The sequence below is a fragment of the Ammodytes marinus genome (genome assembly GCF_949987685.1).
Source record: "Ammodytes marinus genome assembly, chromosome: 2".
NCBI lineage: Eukaryota > Metazoa > Chordata > Actinopteri > Uranoscopiformes > Ammodytidae > Ammodytes > Ammodytes marinus.
In genome coordinates, this window is record NC_137231.1 from 21,337,252 (window position 1) to 21,359,652 (window position 22,401).

Below are 22,401 nucleotides of genomic sequence, written 5' to 3' on the forward strand. Positions count from 1 at the left end.
AAGACAGCTGTTTTTTGTCACGTCAATAATATGTTTATGAAATCAATGTAAACATGTCCAAACCTGTTTGCATTTATTGTGTGTGTGTACATGCCTCTCATGCAGATTAAAGTACACATTTGTTTTCAAATACATGTTAGTGTGTTGCCGTAGATGGGTGTCTGTAGTGCACATGCCAACAGGGTCCAAAGCAATTTGTCAACATCAGAGGTGAATCATTGCCTACAGGAAATATTCATATGCCAGTCATGAATATTAATAACTTTATTGGGGCAACTACCATAATACCAACACTCCTCAAGCGCATGTTACATTTAGCACTGAAGGGAAATAAATTATACACTGAATAATATGGATTCATTCTCTTAATGTGAGCCTTATGTGCACACAGATAAATTAAACTGCTGGCCTCTAAGCTCTATGCTGCTCAGGGAGCACACAAAGGAATTGGCTTTCAGCTAAAGTATGTTGCGCATTGTCCCTATCAAATAACAAAAATTAAATAAATACGTAAATTATATTGATTTTCTGTATTTTTACGGTTGGCAAGTGAATAAACAAGAAGAAATTAAAGCGCTGCAATATTTGTCAGCGGAAATACCCATACCTAAAAGTGAGGAGGAAAAATGTGTGAGTTGATATACAGCACGTTGATAGAAATGTGTTTTTGGCAAGTTGCTGATTGCAATTTTCTATTTGCTTGATATGCTAAGTGTAATCAAGACCTCTCCTGTCCCAGTCAGAATGTTGGATGACATTCTTTTTTTACTTTTTAAAGTGAAATGCATGAATCTGGTGCACTTTGAGAGTAAAATCAAGAGGCTTAATCTGAAGAATTTTGTGTGAAAGAATAATTTGGAGACACTATGTCAGATGAATTAAAAGCTAAATAAAATATTATGCAGGGTCCTCTGGGATGGGCTTGGTGCTCTTTTTCTTTTATGAGACATATTTCTCTGTAATATAATGAATGCATTTAACTAAAAGGGCCATATTACATTATATTTTTTAAATGTGCCGCGGGCCAATCAATCAGTTTTGACACCCCTGCACAAGTGGGTTAACTATAAAAAATAAAAATAAAAAATTAATTAAATCGGCCGCGGGCCAATAAAAAGCCGGCCGCGGGCCGTAGTTTGGACACCCCTGATTTAGTGTGTCTGTGTGTCATAGTATTGCACCAAAACAGTAGAAGTTTTCTTTAATTGTGTTTTGTACTGTAAAATGTTACCTGCACATAGCAAACAAAATTGCACAACTGTAAGGTCAGTGTCTGTTGTATTTTTGTATTCAAATAAACAGTTGTTTATTTCTATAGTGCGCATTGGCATCTTTGAGCAAAATACCCCCAAAATGTTCGCCTCCTGTGACCCTGGCCTGACCTTGACTAAGACATTTTCTGGGGGAAACACTGGTAAAAGTAATTATTTGGTCATTCCTCAAATACATATATTGTGGAGTTGTCTGGCTCAGAGAGCAATGTGTATTGTAAGACCGCCTTTCAGGGGGCCCATCAGGACTTTTTGTATAGGGGCCCAGCATTTGGTGCTACGCCCCTGTACACATACACAATATACTTCCATACCATTAGGTGCGTCACACAATTGTAACCCCCCATGCATCTGAGCTCTAATCCAGAAAATTACAGGCCTCCTGGGTCCTTATAATGGCGGCACTTGATGGCTTGAAAAATTGATAACCGCATGGAAAATCCCACTTCACTTTGGCTGATAGCCAGTGGTATTTGAGGTGGCACACGTACAATGGAGAGATTGAAGAGTGCAGAGCAGAAAGTAGGAGAGAGGTGCTAGAGGGAGGGATGCAAGCGCTCTGTCATTTTCCTCCACCCTTTTTTTCTGTTCTCTTATTTTTTCCCTCTTTCGCCCGGTTCCCAACACCTTAATATGTCTTTCCTGAGCTGTTTATAATCACCGGGACCATCCAGCACCATCAGTCTGCAGTGATTGAGGTGCTGGAGGCGACATGCATGGTTGAAAAGAAATAAAAAAAAACGATTCCTGCAAGTCATCAGACAGTACAGGGGTGTAATCTGCGGGCAGTGGAGGCTCCTGCTCAGGGTTGACATTTGCATTTGAAACTTTACCAGAAAATGCACACATAAAGACCCCTATAGTGGATGTGACCACTGCTCGGCTGGTTTCAAAGCTCCACTCATCTGGAGCTACCTTTTTAACTGCAGCATGTCAACAAGGATTGGGGGGTGGGGGGGTGGGGCAAAGAAGAGAGGAGCCGAGGGATGGGTGTGGGTGTGTGTGTGTGTGTGTGTGTGTCGGTGTGTGTGTCGGTGTGTGTGTGTATGAAGAAATTGGTTGGAAGTTGGAGTGACAGAGGAGAAACCGAGTGAACATGTTTGATGCAGATGAGTTGGCTTACAGGATCATTTTGTGTGCCAAAACCTGCAGGAAACAACAGCTCCCGTATCGGAATAATTTCTCATCCCTGTTTTGGCCTGTCCCTGTTCATTTCACTCAAAACAAATGGATAGCTGTGTGTAGACATATGTTTATGTGGTTTGTGTGGGCGTGTGTGTGCGAGTGTGTGCGTGGGTCTGTGTGTTTGCCGTTGATTTTGTATGCCTAGTCGCAACGTGGCTGAATTGGTTGCCTCTAACAACAATAAATCAATAGCAATTTAGAAATACAGCCTGTATTCTTGACTCTGACTTCGGTCCTGTCATTGTCATTCTATTCACACGGCCCTTAAAATGTTTTTTCAGAACAATAAAGGCACTTTGAGATTCTTTGGTATACCTACATTAGACGTTTGTACATTTAAAAAAAATAAAATAAAAGCATTGGTATTCAGGTAGCGTTGCTGTACTGATGACGATTTTCTTTTTCTATATCTTATTTCTTTATTTTCTTTTTGAGCTGTGCTTCAATTAATTCAGAAATATGGTTATCAGTAGCAGCGTCGTAATCAGTGTTCATAAACACGTTATCATAATCAAGCATGCTATGTTGCCTGGAGATGCTGGAACGTGTTAATTACATTACTGGTAATTGCAGATATTGGAGATTATGGCATTTGGAAAACATTGCTCAACTCAAAGTGGCTTTACTAACATATTAATGGCTTATGAGAGTTGTCCTTACGTGGAAGACATTTCTACAATCTTGGTTTTTCTTTCTGCCATTTTTCGTAAAGTAAAGAAAGTAGAAGTAGTACGATGTGATCATACGATACTATTGCTATTTAACATTTTGTTCGGGGGCTTTGATAATTTAGAAGCCGGTTTATTTAATGAGATGCCTTTGCTTCCATCAGCCTCCTGTCTTTGGTCAGAGCTTGAGGGACTTTAGACCTTGCAATTGAGTTAACGCTCTTGAGAAAACATCTCTACAGAATTCTGTGTCATCAAAAGCTGCCTTCAAGTCAAGTCAAGTCGAGTCAAGTCAATATGATTTATATAGGCCAGTATCACACATTGCTGCAGGGGGCTTTACAATATGTATAGCATAGGACACCCTCTCTCCTCTGAATTTGGATAAGGGAAAAACTCCCACCCACAGACAGAAATGCAATGGATGTCATGTTGACCCAAATAGACCAACAAAAATTAACACAATCAAACCCGTTTCATTGAAGAAGAAAATATTTCCATGTAGGGTGTAAAACATGTGACTATAATGGATGTCGGAAGGCATTAAACAACATAAGGTGTATAGGACCTTAGCCACACAAGGACAGGATAGCAAACTAGGAAGAGAGAGGAGACAGAGAGAAAGACAGAGAGAGATGGGCACATCACAGCTTGGCAGCTTGTGAGAGATAAAACAGCAGATGTTCAGAGTGAGAAATGCGTGGATATATCAGAACATTACAGTTATTTATGGTTTCGCCAGCTAGACAAACATATACTAGTCAGATTATGGTACTGGGGCTAAGACAAACTACTGCCAACTGCCTTCAGTGTTTTCTGAGAAAATAAAAAGACCAGCTCATTTATAAACTGCACAATTGGTCACACATATTGTTGGATGTTGTGTAGACTGCAGAAGAAATTTTGAAACTTGTCATAGTTGTTTAGAAAAGGGCTTGCGTTTTTACATCAGCAGACTGAAGCTTTACTACACCAGTGTGTAAGGCTCTATATTTTCTGACAAAGCGCAAAGGAAACGGAAAGCAGTGCTACAACAACATGTTGGTATTATCCTGACCGTGAAATGCTGTTTGCCTGTCCCTTTGTTGAGTGCATGCTGTGTAGAAAAGAATGATGAGTAATGTAATAAACACTGTTTGATTTAAAACTCTCTTTCCCTTTATATGGATTTAGACTGGAATTACAAAAATAATTCAATGTGACTGGAGCAGGAATGCAAGTAAAGGAAAGCAGTCTGTGTTTCATTGGAGAATAATGAATGATTCTTATCGGCCATTCTCCACTGCTTCAGTAACCTGTATGAAAACCCCCTTCCCAGGCCTTCTTTTGGCTATACTTCTATTGTTATCATTGTACTGTGGCCTGCACAGTCAGTTGCTGTCAGTAACATATTTTGTGTGGATCATTGAGTTACAAAATAAGAATGTGCAACAGTATGCATGAGAAACAACATGACATGACCAGAAATTCAATATCTCAGGGAAATGTAAATTTGCAGATGAAAGTCACATCAATCCTCTACTGGGTGAAGCCAGTGTGATTCGAGCAGCTCTTCAAAAGCGTTTTGATGTCAGATATAAAATGACTAATGTCACTGACTGAGGGAATAATGATTCATCATAACAAAGCTTGTAATTTATCTTCCATTTCACCCGAACGCTGATGCTTTTTAGTGTAGGCCTACTGCGTCTTTTATGATTGAACAGTTTTATCATTCAGCTTTAGAAATAGAAACTGTCTTTTGGGAAATAATTAATTATTTCCTATAATCGCTTAAAAATGTCAAATCTATACTTCTGATTTGTACTTCTTCGTGTGTAAAAGTGTTAAAAAACTGTGGCAATGCCTGGTATTCACATGGACCAACATGCAAGTGGATTTCTCCACATCCAGGCTGTTTGTTGTGAACCCCATTACTGTGCTACACTGCCAAAATGTCCTTCAGCTAAACTCTCCTCTGGCCTGTGAGAGAACGAAATTGTCAAAATTGTAGTAAAAAAGAGATTACATCATTTTGTTGCAAGATTGCAGTGATTCCCACTGGGAGCTGACATAAGCGGAACTTATTCTAACTCCCATTCCTCCTTTAAAAAGCTCTAATGAACTGCTCTGGTCTCCTTTCATCCAAGCATAACTGGAGTATGATGATGTAACCTTGAAGGGAAGGCTCAGAATGGCTGGCAGCGGCAATGTAGCTATATTAGAAAAAATGTGAGGGTTACTTGAAAGAAGTGGATCCAGAGCTCTGGTCAGACAATATATGATACATCCATTTCTCACTTTCTAATTTTCCAGAAAAGGGAAGTGTTGAAAGAGTTCGGTTATTTAAACGTAGTGCTGCCGATACTGTTGTTCGGGATGAGATTACAAAGCCACGAGTTTGCACGATTGGATTCTTCAAGCACCTCTCAACACACTTCAGCACAACACACTCGTAAACTGAAGTTGCTTGGTTACAGTGACGGCATGCAGCGAAGATTATTGAAGCCATTGTCTTCAGGCCACGCTCAGTAACAAAGCAAGTCCTTGTCAGCAATTGGTCCAGCCACTTCTTCCAGCAGTTGACCCCCCTGCTTTGCCTCATTCACACTGAAATGTGGATGTTTTCCTGACAAAGAGGATAAATATCCCCATTAAGCTGCTGAACTCCCTCCCCCCCACACACTTCACACTCTGCAATGCATTATCATGCACTTTTACATTGCAGACAGTAATGCGTATGTAATTAGATGCCAGCAAGTCGGTTACTGTCTGATGACTTCATGTTTCAGTTTGAATTATCTTCTTCGCTTTTGTAATTATACTGGACACATTTAATTTGAAAATGCAAAGTAAATTATGTTGATAGAACTAGACAACCAGAAAATAATTGTCTATGTTGTTGACTAATGTTGTAATACTATTAATCAGAATAATAATAATAATAGCCTAATCTGAATAATTATCATCATCGTAATAATATATATTCACATCCTGTGGCTCTTACTATTGTGGTATTTGATCCATAAAAGAAATACAAAACCACAAGGATGGTTAAAACATAATAATAGTTGGTCGCAAATGTAGCACTCTGTTCTTCTTTAACAAACCATGTAGTCAGAATAGATTACGATCAATACAAAGACTGTGACACACTGATAATATAAAAACTATAGGCGATAGTAGTTAAAAGTGCTGGCATTTGTAATTCTTCAAAATACAGTTAAAAAGTAATTAGCACGTCATGTTCTCTACTTGCCTTAAATGTTCACAACACAAGTTATTCAACAACGGGGAACATAAGACGCTGATAACCTTGAAAACTAACCTTAACCAAGTGCAGACCTAAGTCAAAGACCAACGTTTGATTCATTTAGATGTAGTGCCCTTTAATAAATAAACAACAGATATATATCAAAAAAGGGACAGTTAATAGATAGCAAATGTCTTTCAAGCACAACAGAAAAGTCTCCAGTGATGCATCTTTTACCACCTTTCTGGACAAAATGTCTCGGCCCCGTAGTCCCTCCACCAGATTTACTGCTCACTCGTACGGGCAGGATCAAGGGCATTTTGGTCCAATCATCTTCACTTGTAATTAGATTGTCTCAGGTCCAGTCCTGTGCACTCATATATCCTGGAACTTGATGTTGTTGCCAGATACTTTGACATCTTCCCAAAATGAGCCAATGTGTGCATGAGAACCAAGTGCTATGGTGGATTTTCAATGTTTCTTTTCAAAAGGCAGGATAATAGGTGATGAAAATAAAAGCAGTGATGTAGGGAATCGCTTGTAGAAATGGAGAGGATTAAAAAAATGTGGATGGTCTAATTATATAGCCAAACTGCTTAGCATTGGGAAGTGGGAGATTACAGCTTGTGTAGTAGTGGTACTGGGCAGCTCTCACTGGCCCTCATTTATCAATCTTGCGTAGACCAGAAAAATGGGTGTACGTACATCTCCACGCAAATCTCGGCATTTATCAATATGGACGTGAGCGTAGGGTACGCTCAAATCCCACGCCAGCTCTCAGCTCGTGTACGCAAATTTGAAAACAGCTTAGACTCGCAGTGCAGGTTGTGCCGGGTAGCCGATGACTTTGTTGGACAATTATTAGAAGATAATACAAATGCAGTGCAAATAAGACCGAAATAAAGATATTAATCACTTAAAAATGAGCAGCTTATGGTGTGCAACTGAGTAGGAGAGCTGATTCAATAGTGCGCACACGTAAGGGCAGTTGTCTCCGTTTTGGAGCAGCTGGGGGGACACTGAGGCACGGGGGCTGCATTCATTCAAAATGTTAGCCTAAGTATTAAATATGTAGTAGGCCTACACTGCTCTTTATGATACAAAAAAATACACGGCACAACAATCAGCTTAACATTTTATTTATTTGACGCACTTTGTAGATGTTAGTTCCTCTTTTAATGTGTCATTGATGCTAAAGCGAGCGATTTATTTCCACCTTAACCGGCACGTTTTTCCGATCTGCTGGTGGAGCAGCTCAGCAGGACAGTGGGCGCTCTCACAGCTGATCGCTGCCGGGTCGGCTTGTGCAGCTGACGGCCGGGCTGACCACTCGTGCCAAGCGCATGCTGTCATACAGTAAAACGCTAAATGTGTTATTTTTAGTTTTTAAAACCCTTTTGAGTAGTGTTATCTAAAAGGGCCAATACATTCTAATCATTCAAATCTCTGCAGACCTCTATTTATTTTATGGGGACCATTATCGGACAGTTGGTGCGTCTTTTTCTCCTCCACCACTTATATTATGCCCGCAGCCCCGCACCCCCAGTTGGTTGCATTTCAGAACAGCAACACGCTTTTTTTAGTGGCGATTTTGAGTCAACACCAACGCTGTTGACCGCAGCAGTTATTTCCTTCCTAACTGCTGCCTTCTGTCGTTATTTGATGCTGCTTGTAGGCTAATGCTCCGAAATGAAACTCTTTTTTTTCTACTTTCGCTGTTATTCTGTCAATTTCTACTTCAGGGAAGTGCCGTATTGCGCATATCCATGTCGCAAAACCTTTGGGCGAGGCCTCTAAACTGAGAAAATATAGGGGCGTGGTACGATTGTTTTCAGCCGCTGCATTTATCAATAATTGCGTGGCGTACGCCGAGATTGGCGAGATACGACTGTTTGATAAATCCCACGCGATACCTGGCGTAGGGAGGTATTTGCGCCAGAATCTGCACCAGTTTCCACGCAAGTTTGATAAATGAGGGCCAATGTGTTTATGTTAAACACAGCATTACGAAGAAGAGATATTAAAGGCTTAGCAATAAGTGTCCTCGGTTGATATCATCTAATGTCTACTAAAAGAAAAAAGTCCAGATCATAATCAGGACATAAACAGGATTGTCAGTTGCCCGTCACTTCACAGAAAATGGATTTGTAAGCGGCTGAATTAGCAGAGTTGTGAGTCACCAGATGAGAATGCAGGTCTGTCAGCCAGCTCAAATGCCAACGATGTAACAAGTCCCCCAGTCAGTCAGTTACTTAGCCAATGGACCAGACAGCCAGCCGGCCAGGTAGCCAACTAGCTAGTTAGCTATCAAATTAACCTATTGGGTATGCATTCATTAAGTCATCCAGTCACTCAGCCAATTAAAGAAAGCAGGAAGCAAGCCAGCAATAAGGCTCTGCTGAAACCAACGGCAACCAGGAATTTGGGAGATATACGTTAAAAATAGTAGGTTAAAGACAGCAACATGAACTGCAGGTTTTGAGCGGAAAAAAATAGCACGTTATTTTGAGCAATTTGGCTCAAACACACATCATCCTTTGTATGGTGTTTTAAAAGCGATACTAAGGAAACCATTTCAAATGGATTAGGAAGAATTGGAGGGATGTTATTTGCCCGCAGCTACAGGGAAACACAGTAGAGGACGGGAGGGGAAGCAGGAGAAGACATGGTGGTAAGACTGGAGAGCTGTATTGAGGGAACACAATGGGGGGCTTTTGATGCTTCAAAGCTGGCATCCACAAAAGCTGTCTCATGATATCAAGTCCATGAACATACACACACCTGCATTCAAAGTCCTACAGAGTTGAGTAACTGTACAAATGTATTTAGTTCCCCTTGAATGGAAATGTGGTCTAAGCTCATAACTAGTCGGTGAAAGTATACAGTATATTCGATGGTTATGGAGGTGTTATTTAAATGACTTACCAGATTTACATTGTACTACTGGATGATAGATAAAAGTGTTTTTTTACAGTGTTTGTTAATTAATTTTAACGCAGGTGAAGTTTGAATACCAAGGGTGTTTTTTGTCAATATCAGTGAATATCTCTTCACTTGTCCTTACTGTGTAAGCGTTACATACCTGTTAACGGAGCCTATAATTTGTATTAACACCAGATTTGTTTTTCAGCGCAAAACAAAGTGTGAGATTTTCACTGATTGATTCACTTACCGTAGATATTCACACACGCTTCATTGTTGACAAATAGGGACAATCATTCTCCAGAATCGCCGACTCAACCTTAAACTGACAATCACTTGTCAACTTAGTTGTTTTTTTCATGTTTCAGTCGGATGAAACATCATTGTTAGTTAAGACTAAAGGTTGTGTGCAAGCACGGCCTGGCCTTCACAGGGCTCTGTAGTCCTGAGTGGCATATAGGGTATAGCTTGCCAGTCATTCCCGAACAACAAATGATTGTATTTCTCAATCACAGCCTGGTGTTGTTGTTGTTGGATTATTTTATCATGTAACATGTAGCCAACGTTAAACCACATATCTATAAATAATGATCTGTCACTATATGCCATATTGGATATTTTTCTTTTAACTCCCAAAAAGGCAATCCTTTTGGATGAGCTTTCCCCGAGAGGGTTCAGGCCCTTTGTCATGTTGTCCATGGGTCGCCTACATGGAAAATGCAACCCGATCTCACGGTAAGGCGTGTAATAGACGCGCCGGTCCATGCGTGTCCCTCACACCGCCTTGCGTGACCAGGGCGTGTGAGTTACACGCACGTCCCAGTATCACGGTAAGACGCGCCGGTCCACCTCCCGTAGTCAAGATGGCCGCCGCGGTGTTCCGTCAATGTTCTATCTATATTCTAACCTCTCCATGTCCCCTTGCCCTAACCCTAACCACCCACGCCAGGGTGTTTGTCTCCGGGGCTGCAGCTGGATAGTATTGAAATGCTGGGAGAACATCTCGCCCCCTGTTGGTGCTATTCCTCCGTTCATTTAGACGGGCGGGGGGCCGCGTGTAACTCACACGCCCTGGTCAGGCAAGGCGTTGTGAGGGACACGCACAGGGAGGTGCGCGTCTATTTCACGCCTCGGCGTGATACCGGGTTGGGAAAATGATAGTTTTTGAAGCGGGAATGTAATGTGCCATAAAATGATGTCGCTTTTTTGTTCACTATCATGAGCATAGACTCTATGCCATAGAGTGAGACATTGATGCTGGCAGCCCAACATTTATTATCGCACACCTTACTATTTTAGCAACATTTTAAGAGCTGATGTTTAAGTCCACAGTAAACTGAGAGAGAGGTTTCTGACATTTTGGCACCTTTTTCAAATCAATGCCGGACTGATATTAAAATAAATCATTTAAACCACTTCTCAATGTTCAGTTAGTTTTATTGAGCGTCATAAATCCAAGTTAATACAATATTTTACAAAGATGTTACCGCTTTCTTTTTCAAGCTGTCTGTTTCCTCTGCTTACGCCACATGTCTCTTTCACACACACACAGCAGGAAACCAAAATGACTTCGAATTGATGACTTTCGAATTGATTTTGACATTGTCCAGGGACAGAGAGAACGAAAAAGAACCTAACAACAGTCTGCCCGACCTCAAATTGGAAAAATTGTAACTCAGTAGATTCATTTTCCGAACTCTATTTAATATTTTATAAAAGTCGCTTGTGCGACTGTAGGCAAATGCTGGGTTCTACTATTCTATCTTAACAGGTGGTTGGCTTTATTACATCTACCAGCATCATGAGTTATACAATGAGAGAGACGCAGCTGCTCCAACAACTTGCATGTTACTCTTCATAATTAAAAGGATTTCAGGTTAACCCTTACCCTACAAGCAAACACAGCATCTTGGAAGCTAAACCCCTACCACCCACTCTACTCTGAACAGCTGCTCTAAAATTCTAAGCTCAGAGCCTTTTCAGGCCCCCTTATATGCGTGTCTATTGTGTGTGTGTGTGTGTGTGTGTGTGTGTGTGTGTGTGTGTGTGTGTGTGTGTGTGTGTGTGTGTGTGTGTGTGTGTGTGTGTGTGTGTGTGTGTGTGTGTGTGTGTGTGTGTGTGTGTGTGTGTGTGTGTGTGTGTTATTGATGATTAGGTAATTGTATCTAATATCAGTCCATATTAGCTATGAGCCTATTTGTGTCTGTGTGCAGCATGTGTTAATAAGGACCTGATGGGTGCTGTTGGAGGATAAAGGTCATGTCCTCGTTTTGTCTTGTGACTCTGAGTTGGTATATAGAGTTCCTTTCTAACACAATACAATTTATCAGATGCTGAAATTCACGAGACGACCCTGAAATCAACATTGATTATGTCCTGAGACTTGACAGTAGTTTTGTTTTGTTTCCTCCAGTTGGGTCCTCTGTGGATATTGCCAGTATGAAACCCAAAATGCCTTCTGCAGGTGCTATGATTAACTAAGGGGATGTTTGTGAAGCTGCTGCAGTCCCAGGTATACTGCAGTCATGGTTTGGCATATATTTGGCAGACCCTGTTATGAGGAAAAAGCATCTGTGGCTGCCGGTTGCATTCATCCTTGGAAAAGAGTCAATTCATCTACCCACTGGCAAATGGCAAATCTGCAGTTATTTCTCATGAATACTTAACTGCATTGAACTTTATCGAAAATATTATTTACATATTCATTATATATTATAATTTATAAGCCGGTATTCTACAATTGCTCTCTCTCTCTCTGAGTTCTCTTTGATGATATACCGTATGTATACATATTTGCAAAGCTCTCTGAGAGACTGAATGGCTTTTTGAAATAAGAAAATTAGTAGAAAAAGATGGAGGAAGTCGGATGAATACAATTATAGCAATAGGACGTTGTCCAGGGTTTCCCCAAGAAAAGTTGTTAGACATGGTGGCAAAAGTGCAGTTCCATTTGCTGTAATTGCGATATAATATATCGTCTTGCTTTTTTTTTTCAAGGAAAATTTAGAGATAAGTGATAATGATGTTAAACATAAAATGATTGAGTAGCATTGAACATATGAATGAAACCACTTTCCCACACGCCATGTCGTGTCCGGAACTAAAAAAAAACTAACACAAAACAATTGGTATGAGGAGGGGTCTTTTATAGCACGGCAGGCTGTCATGCCCGGAATACACTGGTGGAGACCCTGTTGTCAATATGCCGAGTCATTGCTGGACAAGTTTCAGTTTTGTCATGCAAATGCGTTATTGATTTTATTTTATTTTATTCATCTGGATTAGAATGTTTTATCTTATTTTCAGAACCATAAAAAAAAGCCATCTCAGTTCGGATATACCTGATAAAAGGAATGGGAGATGAAATGAAAAAGAAATGTCATCAACACAGCATTGCACATGTGACTCTCTGCAGAGAAGGACATCGAACAACCATACAATGTCAACAAGTTTCAAATACACATAACGGAACTCGAGAATGTCACACAATTCTGCATGAAAGCAGACAGCATAAAAGGATAGACATACATGCACAGGGATTATTAAAGCTGAATACAGAGCACAATACCACAAGTTATTCCGCCCTCGGTAAAACCAGATGTCAACAGCAATACGTCTTGCCTGAGACATATAGTAAACCCACAGGGAAAGAGATAACACATTTTGAATCAAATCAAATGGTGTAAGCGATGCAGAAAAGCCCTGAAAGGAAGATGGAAAAAGGCAAGAATATAGTGGAGGATAAGAAAAGGGGCTCGGGATAAAAAGGGAACATGGGATTATGTGGGTGTCACATATATTATTGAGTCTGGGCTAGAGGAAGTGGGAGCTGGGGAGAGCGTACGTTGGTCTGAGTTGATGTAACAGTGAGCCCCCTGCCACCACGATGAATGAGGCTAATTTGAACAGGCTTCAAAGGCAGTGAGGAAGAGCTCACCGACGGTAAATCAATCATTGTCTGTGCCTTTGAGAGTACGTGTGCATTAGATATGTGTGTCGGCATGATTGTCAATAAACTGCGATTAATCTGTGTCTGTGCAAGTGTGTGTTTATTCATCTAAATACATTAGACTAACCCACAATATACCTGAGCACAATGGTAAAGCTAAACATAAACGTGTGCTGCATACTGTACTATTGCTTGGTTAATGCAACAATATACACATTCTTTTTTGTGAAGGCCAGGATTGTAGTGACAGCCGTTTTTTGAAGCTCACAGGATAGGAGAGGCGGTTAGCTTTTCTTTACTGTAACAGAACAATATTTCAAATGACATGGCCACGGAAGCTTTTCATAACATGAGACGGGGGATAAAGAGGTTTTAATTTTGAAGACAGACAAGACATTTTTCATTGTAATGTGCTCCGGGCAACATTAAATCCTAATGGAAAGCACTGACAAACATTCACACATTATGTTCAGATTGATCAAGTTTAAAGATGTTCTTCAAGATAAATATATCGCAATAGCGCAGCAGTCATCGCTTTTCAACTTTTTACTAAACAGGTTACGACTGCTGGTGCTTTGAGAGCAATGGCGTATTAAGCCATTACACAGGCCCACCTTTACCTCAGTGTACAGATATGATCACATCTTGAAGATGTAGCAGAGATGTGCTCTTTTGATGTCTTTCTAGAAGAGCAAAAAAAATCAATTCTTGGCTGTTTATCCCGCCATGTGAATATCAGATCCGTGCAAAAAGCTTAAGATCAGATGTGTGGAACCAAACCTTGCAGCGATGATATCTTGGCTGTATGTTGTTACTGTTTTTATTTTACTGTGTATGCTGCATGTTTAACTTTCTTTCTTTCTTTCTTTCTTTCTTTCTTTCTTTCTTTCTTTCTTTCTTTCTTTCTTTCTTTCTTTCTTTCTTTCTTTCTTTCTTTCTTTCTTTCTTTCTAGGTGGGGAGGTGCCCTACACCACTCTAGCTACAAGGATGATGATGGGAGTTTGGTGGATGTTTGCTCTTATTGTCATCTCCTCGTACACAGCTAATCTAGCAGCCTTCCTCACCATCACACGCATAGAGAACTCCATACAGTAAGTACAGTGTCTAACATGTTGTGATTCTCTGTTATAAGTGGTGGAAAGCAACCATGCTAGCTCCCATATTCCATTACTTATTTTCTCTTACATTGGAATTGTGATGGAAGCACTGAACTTCTTTTAAACAACAAGATCCCACCAATTGTGCGTGTAGGCATGTTTAAATTGTTTGTAAAATAGAGAGACACTAGGCAGGTGTATTGCATGTGAGACAACACGCATGCACGCAAACACACACACACACACTCACACTCACACGTGTGCAGACACAATTACTTCCCTATCCTGTCCTTCCCCTTTACCTATGCTTACTCCCCTCCTGCCTATCATCCCAATTGTAGGATAGTAATTTCCTGTCTGCCTCAACTTTTGATCTATCATTATATGTGTGTGTGTGTGTGTGTGTGTGTGTGTGTGTGTGTGTGTGTGTGTGTGTGTGTGTGTGTGTGTGTGTGTGTGTGTGTGTGTGTGTGTGTGTGTGTGTGTGTGTGTGTGTGTGTGTGTGTGTGTGTGTGTGTTTTTCCATTGATGAAAATAGGCAAGATTTTTCTCAGGTTGGGGGGCAGGGAGTATATATCAAGACAATAACTGTCACCCCTCAACTCCCCTTCACTAACACTGACGCATACATTATTTCCCAGAGATCTGTGCCTTCTGTTGATGTATTCTTGTGATTACATGTTTGCCTGTGCCTTTCCTTTGGTGGCACTGGGAAATGCTCATCTCTCATTGGACTAATCAGCATGCCAAAAACATCCGCCATGCCCGGCAGTGCCAACGTTAATTGTGCTTGGCTTTGGAATAAACAACATTTATTTTTCTAAATCTCATCATCACTACATGTCTCTTGATTTGTTTATGTGTCAGTTTTGTTCTCTGTCGTTCTCTTATTCGCTCTCTCTTTCACCTCTTTTCCCCCTTTTCTTTCCTTTTGCCTTCCTTCCTCTCATCTTCCCACTGTCTGTCTTTCCCCCCATGTATACCAAGTCCTTATGTCTTGTCCCTCGAAAGCTGTCTAGAAATAATCACTTTACTTGTTTTCTGTTGTCTATCCTTTTTTTTTTAATTATGGGTGTGTGTTTATGTTTCTTTTATTCTGTCTCAATTTGCTGTCATTAATGAAAGTGTTTACCCCCTCACTCAGCATTCATTGTGCTAATTAAAGCAGCTCTGAGTAACATTTAAATACCTCACCAGCATCATCAGATGACCAGCATTATTCATCTGAAATAGTCATTATTTACAACAACATAAACACATTACCTCATCGTGATCCATACTAACTGCCGTCTCTCGTTCATTCGCTTTGTGTGAGGACACGCAATCTTTCAGCTCCGTGAGAGAGAGTAGTTAGGTGACACTGCTGCATCAACTCATTGCAATCAGGTGTGTGTAGCACTGACTGGCATTAGTTGATGCTGTGTCACTAACCACTCTCACGGAGCCGAAAAGTGTCCGGTGCCCTCACACTTTCAACACACGGACATGCACTATATTGCTTCCTGATCATTTGAATCTTGCACGTCCGGCACGAGCTAGAAAACAGCTTCACGACAGCTGGCGTCGTAAAAATACTCCCGCTTTTGTCCAAAGGGGTCACCAACGTGCCATGTTACTCGTAGTGGCTTTAAGGATTTCCATACATTTTAATGTATTATCTTTCATGTGCCGACTCTTCTGGGGTATTTAGTGGCATAATTGCTCCCTAAGCAACAGCACCCACATTGCCCTAGGCCTCCTCCAATAGGAGTGAATAGGTGAGAAGAATCACACCCTGTGTAACAACAACACCTTGGTGGAGAGATGAGTGGGGCTCAGTGAAAAAAAAGGATGGAGGCATCGCCGTCTCAGTGAGCTGTCAGGAAAAAGAAAGACAGGGTTTTTAAAGTATTAATACCTCTGTTTCACCCTGGAAATGAAATAACAAGAGAGCGTTCAGGAGCCTCTCTGGACTATTTCACGCTTGGATGTTTTCCTTCAATTTCGGGTCGAGAATCCTTTAGGAAAACAGAGAGGGGATGGCGAAGGAGAGTGGCAGAGAGGGAACGAGAGAGCAAGAGCCAAAGAGAGAGAGAGAGAGAGAGAGATAGAGACAAAATGTTCTAAACAATATGAAGTGGAAATGAAGTGGAAGAAGAGGTAGATGGATTATGAAGAAAAAGGGGCAGAGATAAGTAAGCAAAGGTTAGAACTGGAACACAGGATGAAGGGTCGGATGAAAAGACCAGAAAGACAGAGAGGTGTAGGGGAAGAGATTGAGTAGTGGAGGTGAGTCGGAATAACAAAGGGATTTTGGAGGAATAAAGAAGGGAGAGAAGGGGTGTCTGCACCTGTTGAGAGAGATGGAAGAGATGCAGCGGAAGAGCTGGTTAGGATGGGAAGAGTGTAAGACAAATGGGGGTGCTTTTGGATAGGAGGTGCCATATTGTATGGTTGCTAGAGATTGCCAATTAAACCAATCAGTTGTACATGTCATGTGTGCACCGTGCATGTCTGAAACAGCCCAGTGGTCATGCAGCACCAAAGGGTTCCCATTGATCAAACCAGCAGCGGATCATTTGGTCATTTAATGTCACATGATGAGTCACTCTAAAAGGGTCACAACGTCTTGAATTACTGTCACACTGTCACTGCATCGCCCTCTGTTGGTGAAAAAAGGGGATAGTCGTGGTATTGTCCCTTTGACAGTTTAGCATAGCAACAGTACTATATTGCATTTTCACAGTAGGGATGAATGAGCTAGCTATACGGTAAGAGAGATCAGAATACCAATAACAAGTGAAAAGAAGATATAACAACACATACATTGAATCATAGTCAACCAATGTTTTTGGTATAATTATTATGTTATTATATAATGAAGAATACTGGCATAAAAACCTACTATGTCGGAAATGTATAGTTATTCAAAAATAAAATAGGAGTTTTGCTACCCTACTGTGAAGACCATGTTGAGCTGTTGTAGAACGAGAAGAAAAAAAGTCTACACAGATTGCTTGTTGTATAAGGTTGCACAGCTGTCTGAGGAGCTATAACAGCCATTTGTTAAAAAGTTAATGAACTGATCAATGCGCTTGTGCCTTAACTCAAATTAATTTCCCTAAAGAATCACCAAGCCAAGATCATATTTGTCCCTTGGCTTCTGGAACAAATAAAAACCCTTGTTTTCACTCTCCGCAAATAATGTGTGTTGTATGAATATGTGAAAATAAGATTAACACCCGAGGTGTCATAAAAATTGTCATTCCATCTTAATAAATAAATCAAAAAACTAAAAAGTTGCATGCAATGTACCCTTCAAAGGTTACATAGCTTTAATCCTTGTAACAAATGCTTTCCTAAACGTATTTTGGACGTTTAGGAAAGCATTGGACAAAATGGACAAGGCCATATCTGCATTGTCACAGGCAGAGAGGAAAATAGAGACCTAAAATTATCTGTGTATTAGAATGAATCTTCTTAAAAAAAAAGAAAAAAAAAATTTCTTACTGTAGTAGCTGTGTATCTGTGTATCTGAATCTTATGGCAGTGGGGGCGGGACCCGATAAGCCTTTGGCTTCTCCTGCTTCCCTTCGGACGATAACACAAAGTAATATGTATGAATATGCAATGAGAAAATGATGTATTATGTGTAATTGTCCGGAAGAATAATAATAATAATAATAATAAAAAAGATTTTATCACCAATAACTCATAACAAAGAGGACCAAATGACCACATATACTCTAGCCTCGTCTCTCTCTCTCTCTCTCTTTCTCTCTCTCTCTCTTTCTCTTTCTCTTACTTACTCTCTCTCTCACACACACACACACACACACACACACACACACACACACACACACACACACACACACACACACTTAGTATTTGTCACAGGATACATTCAGTGCTGTTCACTTCATTTGCTTGCTCATTGAGCTGCTTAGGGGCAATATAATTGGTTGCAAAATGTGCTAGCATACACACAGTGCAGAAAGACAAGAGTGTGCGCACACAAGTACACATGAGATTCACACAAAATATTCCCCCCAAAAAAAACAATTATGCACACAAATCATTTCTCCATATCTGCATAAGAGAACACACGCAGTAATATATCTCAAGATAACCAGTGTCAGTGTATTTTTAATAAAAGTGTGGACATGTACATAATAGTGTTGTATTAAAAGTAATTATTATAAACACTTGTTATATGCTCTATATTTACACCCATGCCTTCTGTAAATGCGTCTTATTTTAAATAGTATAAAATCCTTCCATATTTCCATTCCAAACATGACTTTTCTAGTAGTGAATTGTAGCCACAGCAGGGGGTACTCCATACTCTAGAGATATCAAAGGGTACACATTGGGTACTGTTCTTAATTGTATACCCACTTATTTTGTGATGTGCCTTATTAGTAATTCCCCTTTAAATGTTTTCAGTTAAAATCAAACCAGTTCTGTATCCTTTTTGACTGAAGCTTTTGTATAGTTGTAGTCACTGTGGACCCACTGGGCATTTGAATCCATCCTGCTTTCAAACTCTGTGTAACTTCTTCTATGTCTTGCTTCATTATAAACCAAATTATTTTCACGTGCGTTAAGAGAATCAATGAAATCATTATAAACCCGTTTTTAATCTGGATTTTTTTTATACCCTATTTCATTTTTATATCTTTAAAACATGGCATATTTCTCCCTCCCTCTCTCTCCAACACATGCATATACACCCATTAAATAACAAGCTTTGAGTTAGTACCCAGTGAAACCAATTCACAAAGGGGAAATCTTGGTCAAACAGTGTGCTGACAGGCGGACATATTCACAGGGGAGTGGTTGGGAAGGGAGATTATTAAGGCCAAAGATTAATTGACGACAATAAAAGATTCATGTTCACAGCAAAGTTCATTAAAATCTTCAAGGGTTTTTTTTTCTTTTTTTTTTAGAGCGGGTTAGAGAGATAGTTGAGGGGGGCATGAATGAGCTCGAACCACATAAAGAGTCTTTTTGATGTATGTCTGTATGTGTTTGACTCTGTGAGCGGCCTGGTAATAATGTTAACAGTGTGTACTTATTGATGCCCACTGTTAAATGTGCTTGATGGGTATGTTACAGCTGAATTAATGAAGTAAGATACTGTGCACTTGTTCTTTGCTAAGCGCAGTGTTCTGTTTTTTGTTGTTATGCGTGCATATTTCATTTCACAAGTGTGTGTTTCAAACCCATGGGTGGTATGTAGCAGCCATTTAACAGACAAACAGTAATTAGTTCCTGTAATGGTTCTGCATTACATTTCTCAGCGACCACACTCTTTGAGAGGCAACCCGAGCATTGTTGCAATATAATTAACAATAGCTCGTGTATTCCCCCAGAGGTGGCAATTCCTGGGTAAAGGGTACAGCGAGAGAGAAAGAAGGAGAGAGAGAGACAGAGAAATAAGAAAAAAAACATTTAAAGACGGGCTGATTTGTGTGTTTTTTTTCCATCACTACTTATTTGTTAACATCTGTCCTTTTATTGGGTGAGTGAATGAGTGAATGCTGCTGTCTAAACTGCTTCCCACGCCCATTTTTATCACACTTGTAAGTCATGTCCAATCCCCCATTTTTCTATTTGTATGCCGTTGTCAATTACATGTCACTGCCGACTCCCACTGTAAGCCCTTTGAAGGTTTAGATCCAAATCATTCCTGTATGGGGATCAGATAGTGTCAACCACGGTTCCTATGCTGACTATATGGATACAGTATATGCATGTGTATTTAATATTATGGTTTAGTTTTTAAATACAGGCTCACGTATACCATAGACATGTGTAGTGAGTAGAAGTCTGAAAGCACTGTGTTGTGTCTTTTAAGCAAGTTTCGTACATCACGAGCAGTCTTTGTGAACCAAACTTTCTCTTGTGTCTATGTAAAGCTATCTATCCTTGAATACTTCAAAAGAAAAGTGAGCATGTTCTTTATTTTATTAATATGGTTGGACTGTACTATTGGCTCATTACCATTCTACAAAGGATCAACTCCTAATTGGTCCACTCCAGAGCATTGCTACAACATCTTGCCATCGCAATAGATGAAATATCAGTGTAGTTTGGTATTTCATGGGTACTTGTTGCACATTGAGCATGTTTTCAAAAAACGGTCATTGCTGCAGCCATCAAAGAACAACTAAAAGTTATACCCAGGAGATAAACTGAAACCCGTGTCCAATGTGAAGCTGCCCATTCAGGCAGTACAGTGCTTTGTTACAATAAACGGATGGCTGGAAATAATGTGCATACTCTTTCTACCTTTCTTTCTCTAGATCTCTCCAGGATTTATCCAAGCAGACAGAGCTGCCTTATGGTACAGTGCTGGACTCTGCAGTGTATGATCAGGTACGCTCCAAGTCCATGAACCCCTTCGAGAGAGATCCCATGTACTCCCAGATGTGGCGGATGATTAACCGCACTGGAGGAGGAGATAATAACGTTGAGGAGTCAAAAGAAGGCATTCGTAAGGTAAGGTCTTGCTTTTTATAATCATTTAATGAACTAAGGTAGAGCTTGGATGATTTTGGAGTTTTACAAAGTAGAGGCTGGGGTGTGTTTGTATATGTGCAACCGGTGTGTGTGTGTGTGTGTGTGTGTGTGTGTGTGTGTGTGTGTGTGTGTGTGTGTGTGTGTGTGTGTGTGTGTGTGTGTGTGTGTGTGTGTGTGTGTGTGTGTGTGTGTGCGCGTGCTTCCTAGAGATGCAGGGGCTAAGGGGAACAAGTGTGAATTATTGCTAATAAACATACTGTTTACTTGGCATATTTGATAGTACAAAGTGACGTCAGCCCAGAAAACCAGGTTAGTCTTGTGGTGTGATCACACTGCAAGATTCCTTCTGAATCCCTGCTCCCCCCTTGTCTTGAGAGCCATTCTGCCCAGAATCATGCCAAACGTCCTACCCATTCACAAAACGTTTGACAAAGGCACAGCACGCTGTGTGCAAGTGCCTTTGTCACTGAATAACATGAGCAGCTTGTAAATAACGTTACATTTATTCGCACATAGGAATAATTTAACTATTATAGGAAATGGAATGATACCAGAAGGAATGAAAACCTAATGTCTCAACTCATAAGCCCCTTTTACACAGCCAGTGAAAGCCGGGAATATGCCGGCCTTTCGGCCCTCCGCCCTGCTGTATAAATGCGACAGTTGCGGAACGAGGGAAGAAAGGTGCGAGTGATCGTTCCGGGAATTTTACTACCTCGGGGGGTAGTAAGATTCCCGACACGATCAGTTCCGCCTCTCTGTTTAAATGCTCCAGCTTGTTGATGCGGAACTGGGGGGCGTTTGACGTTCCATAGTCTACGTTTTAAACATGCGACCATGTTAGCAGTTGAAGGACGTGTGTTTAACATTAACCACGGCGGCCTGATGTCCCGTAAAAATCACCAAATAAAAGGAACGGCGTATAATCTAGCTGATCATAAGGTCCGTTGCTCAATCCAAACCCCCGCGCTTCATTTTGCAGAGTGTATGAGTCTATTTCTGCCCAGGAGAAGTTGTACAATGGGAAAGCTAGGCTAGGCTAAGTAAGGGATAAAGTATAGCGAACGGGTCACTTGCTAGAAATAAAGACCGACAAGCTGAAGCAGGAGCCCGACGCGCAGCGGAGGGCTCTTGCGCTAGGTTCTTATGTAACTAAAACGTAGTTCAGTACGCCAGTAAATAGGAACGACCAAGGAACGGTGGAATAGTCTGCTCGCCCCGCTAGACTGTCTGCTTCAGCTGACTGAAGGCTCGGGCTCAGCTGTTAGCCACAGAGCTACTGTTTTGCTAACACAACTCAAGACTCGCACACTCTACAAATAATAATTCTAATCGGCCAATATGTTTAACAAGAGCTCCATCTAGCTAACAAAGCATTATCCCCCAACATAAATAACACAATTCATGGAGAAAATTACTGCGGAACGTTTACATTGCGGGCTGCAGCCTGAATACTGTCTTAATATGCGGCCAAACGTACTCACATCGTCTTGACTGGATTCCGCCGCCGCTATTATTATCCTAAGTCTGAGCGTATATCCACACTTTATTTCTGCCTACAGTAACGTGACT

At 40.7% G+C, this 22,401-nt stretch overlaps 1 protein-coding gene across 2 annotated transcripts in view; it reads left to right on the forward strand.

Annotated features, from left to right (window-relative positions):
* Positions 1-22,401, forward strand: part of grid2 (glutamate receptor, ionotropic, delta 2) — a gene marked incomplete at both ends in the record, with an annotated part of 478,613 nt that overhangs the window by 397,795 nt on the left and 58,417 nt on the right. For both annotated transcript variants that reach the window (XM_080044597.1, XM_080044598.1), the window contains 2 exons: positions 14,181-14,319; positions 20,613-20,808. In XM_080044597.1, the coding sequence (XP_079900723.1) occupies positions 14,181-14,319; positions 20,613-20,808 (335 nt within the window). The remainder of the gene's footprint in view (positions 1-14,180; positions 14,320-20,612; positions 20,809-22,401) is intronic.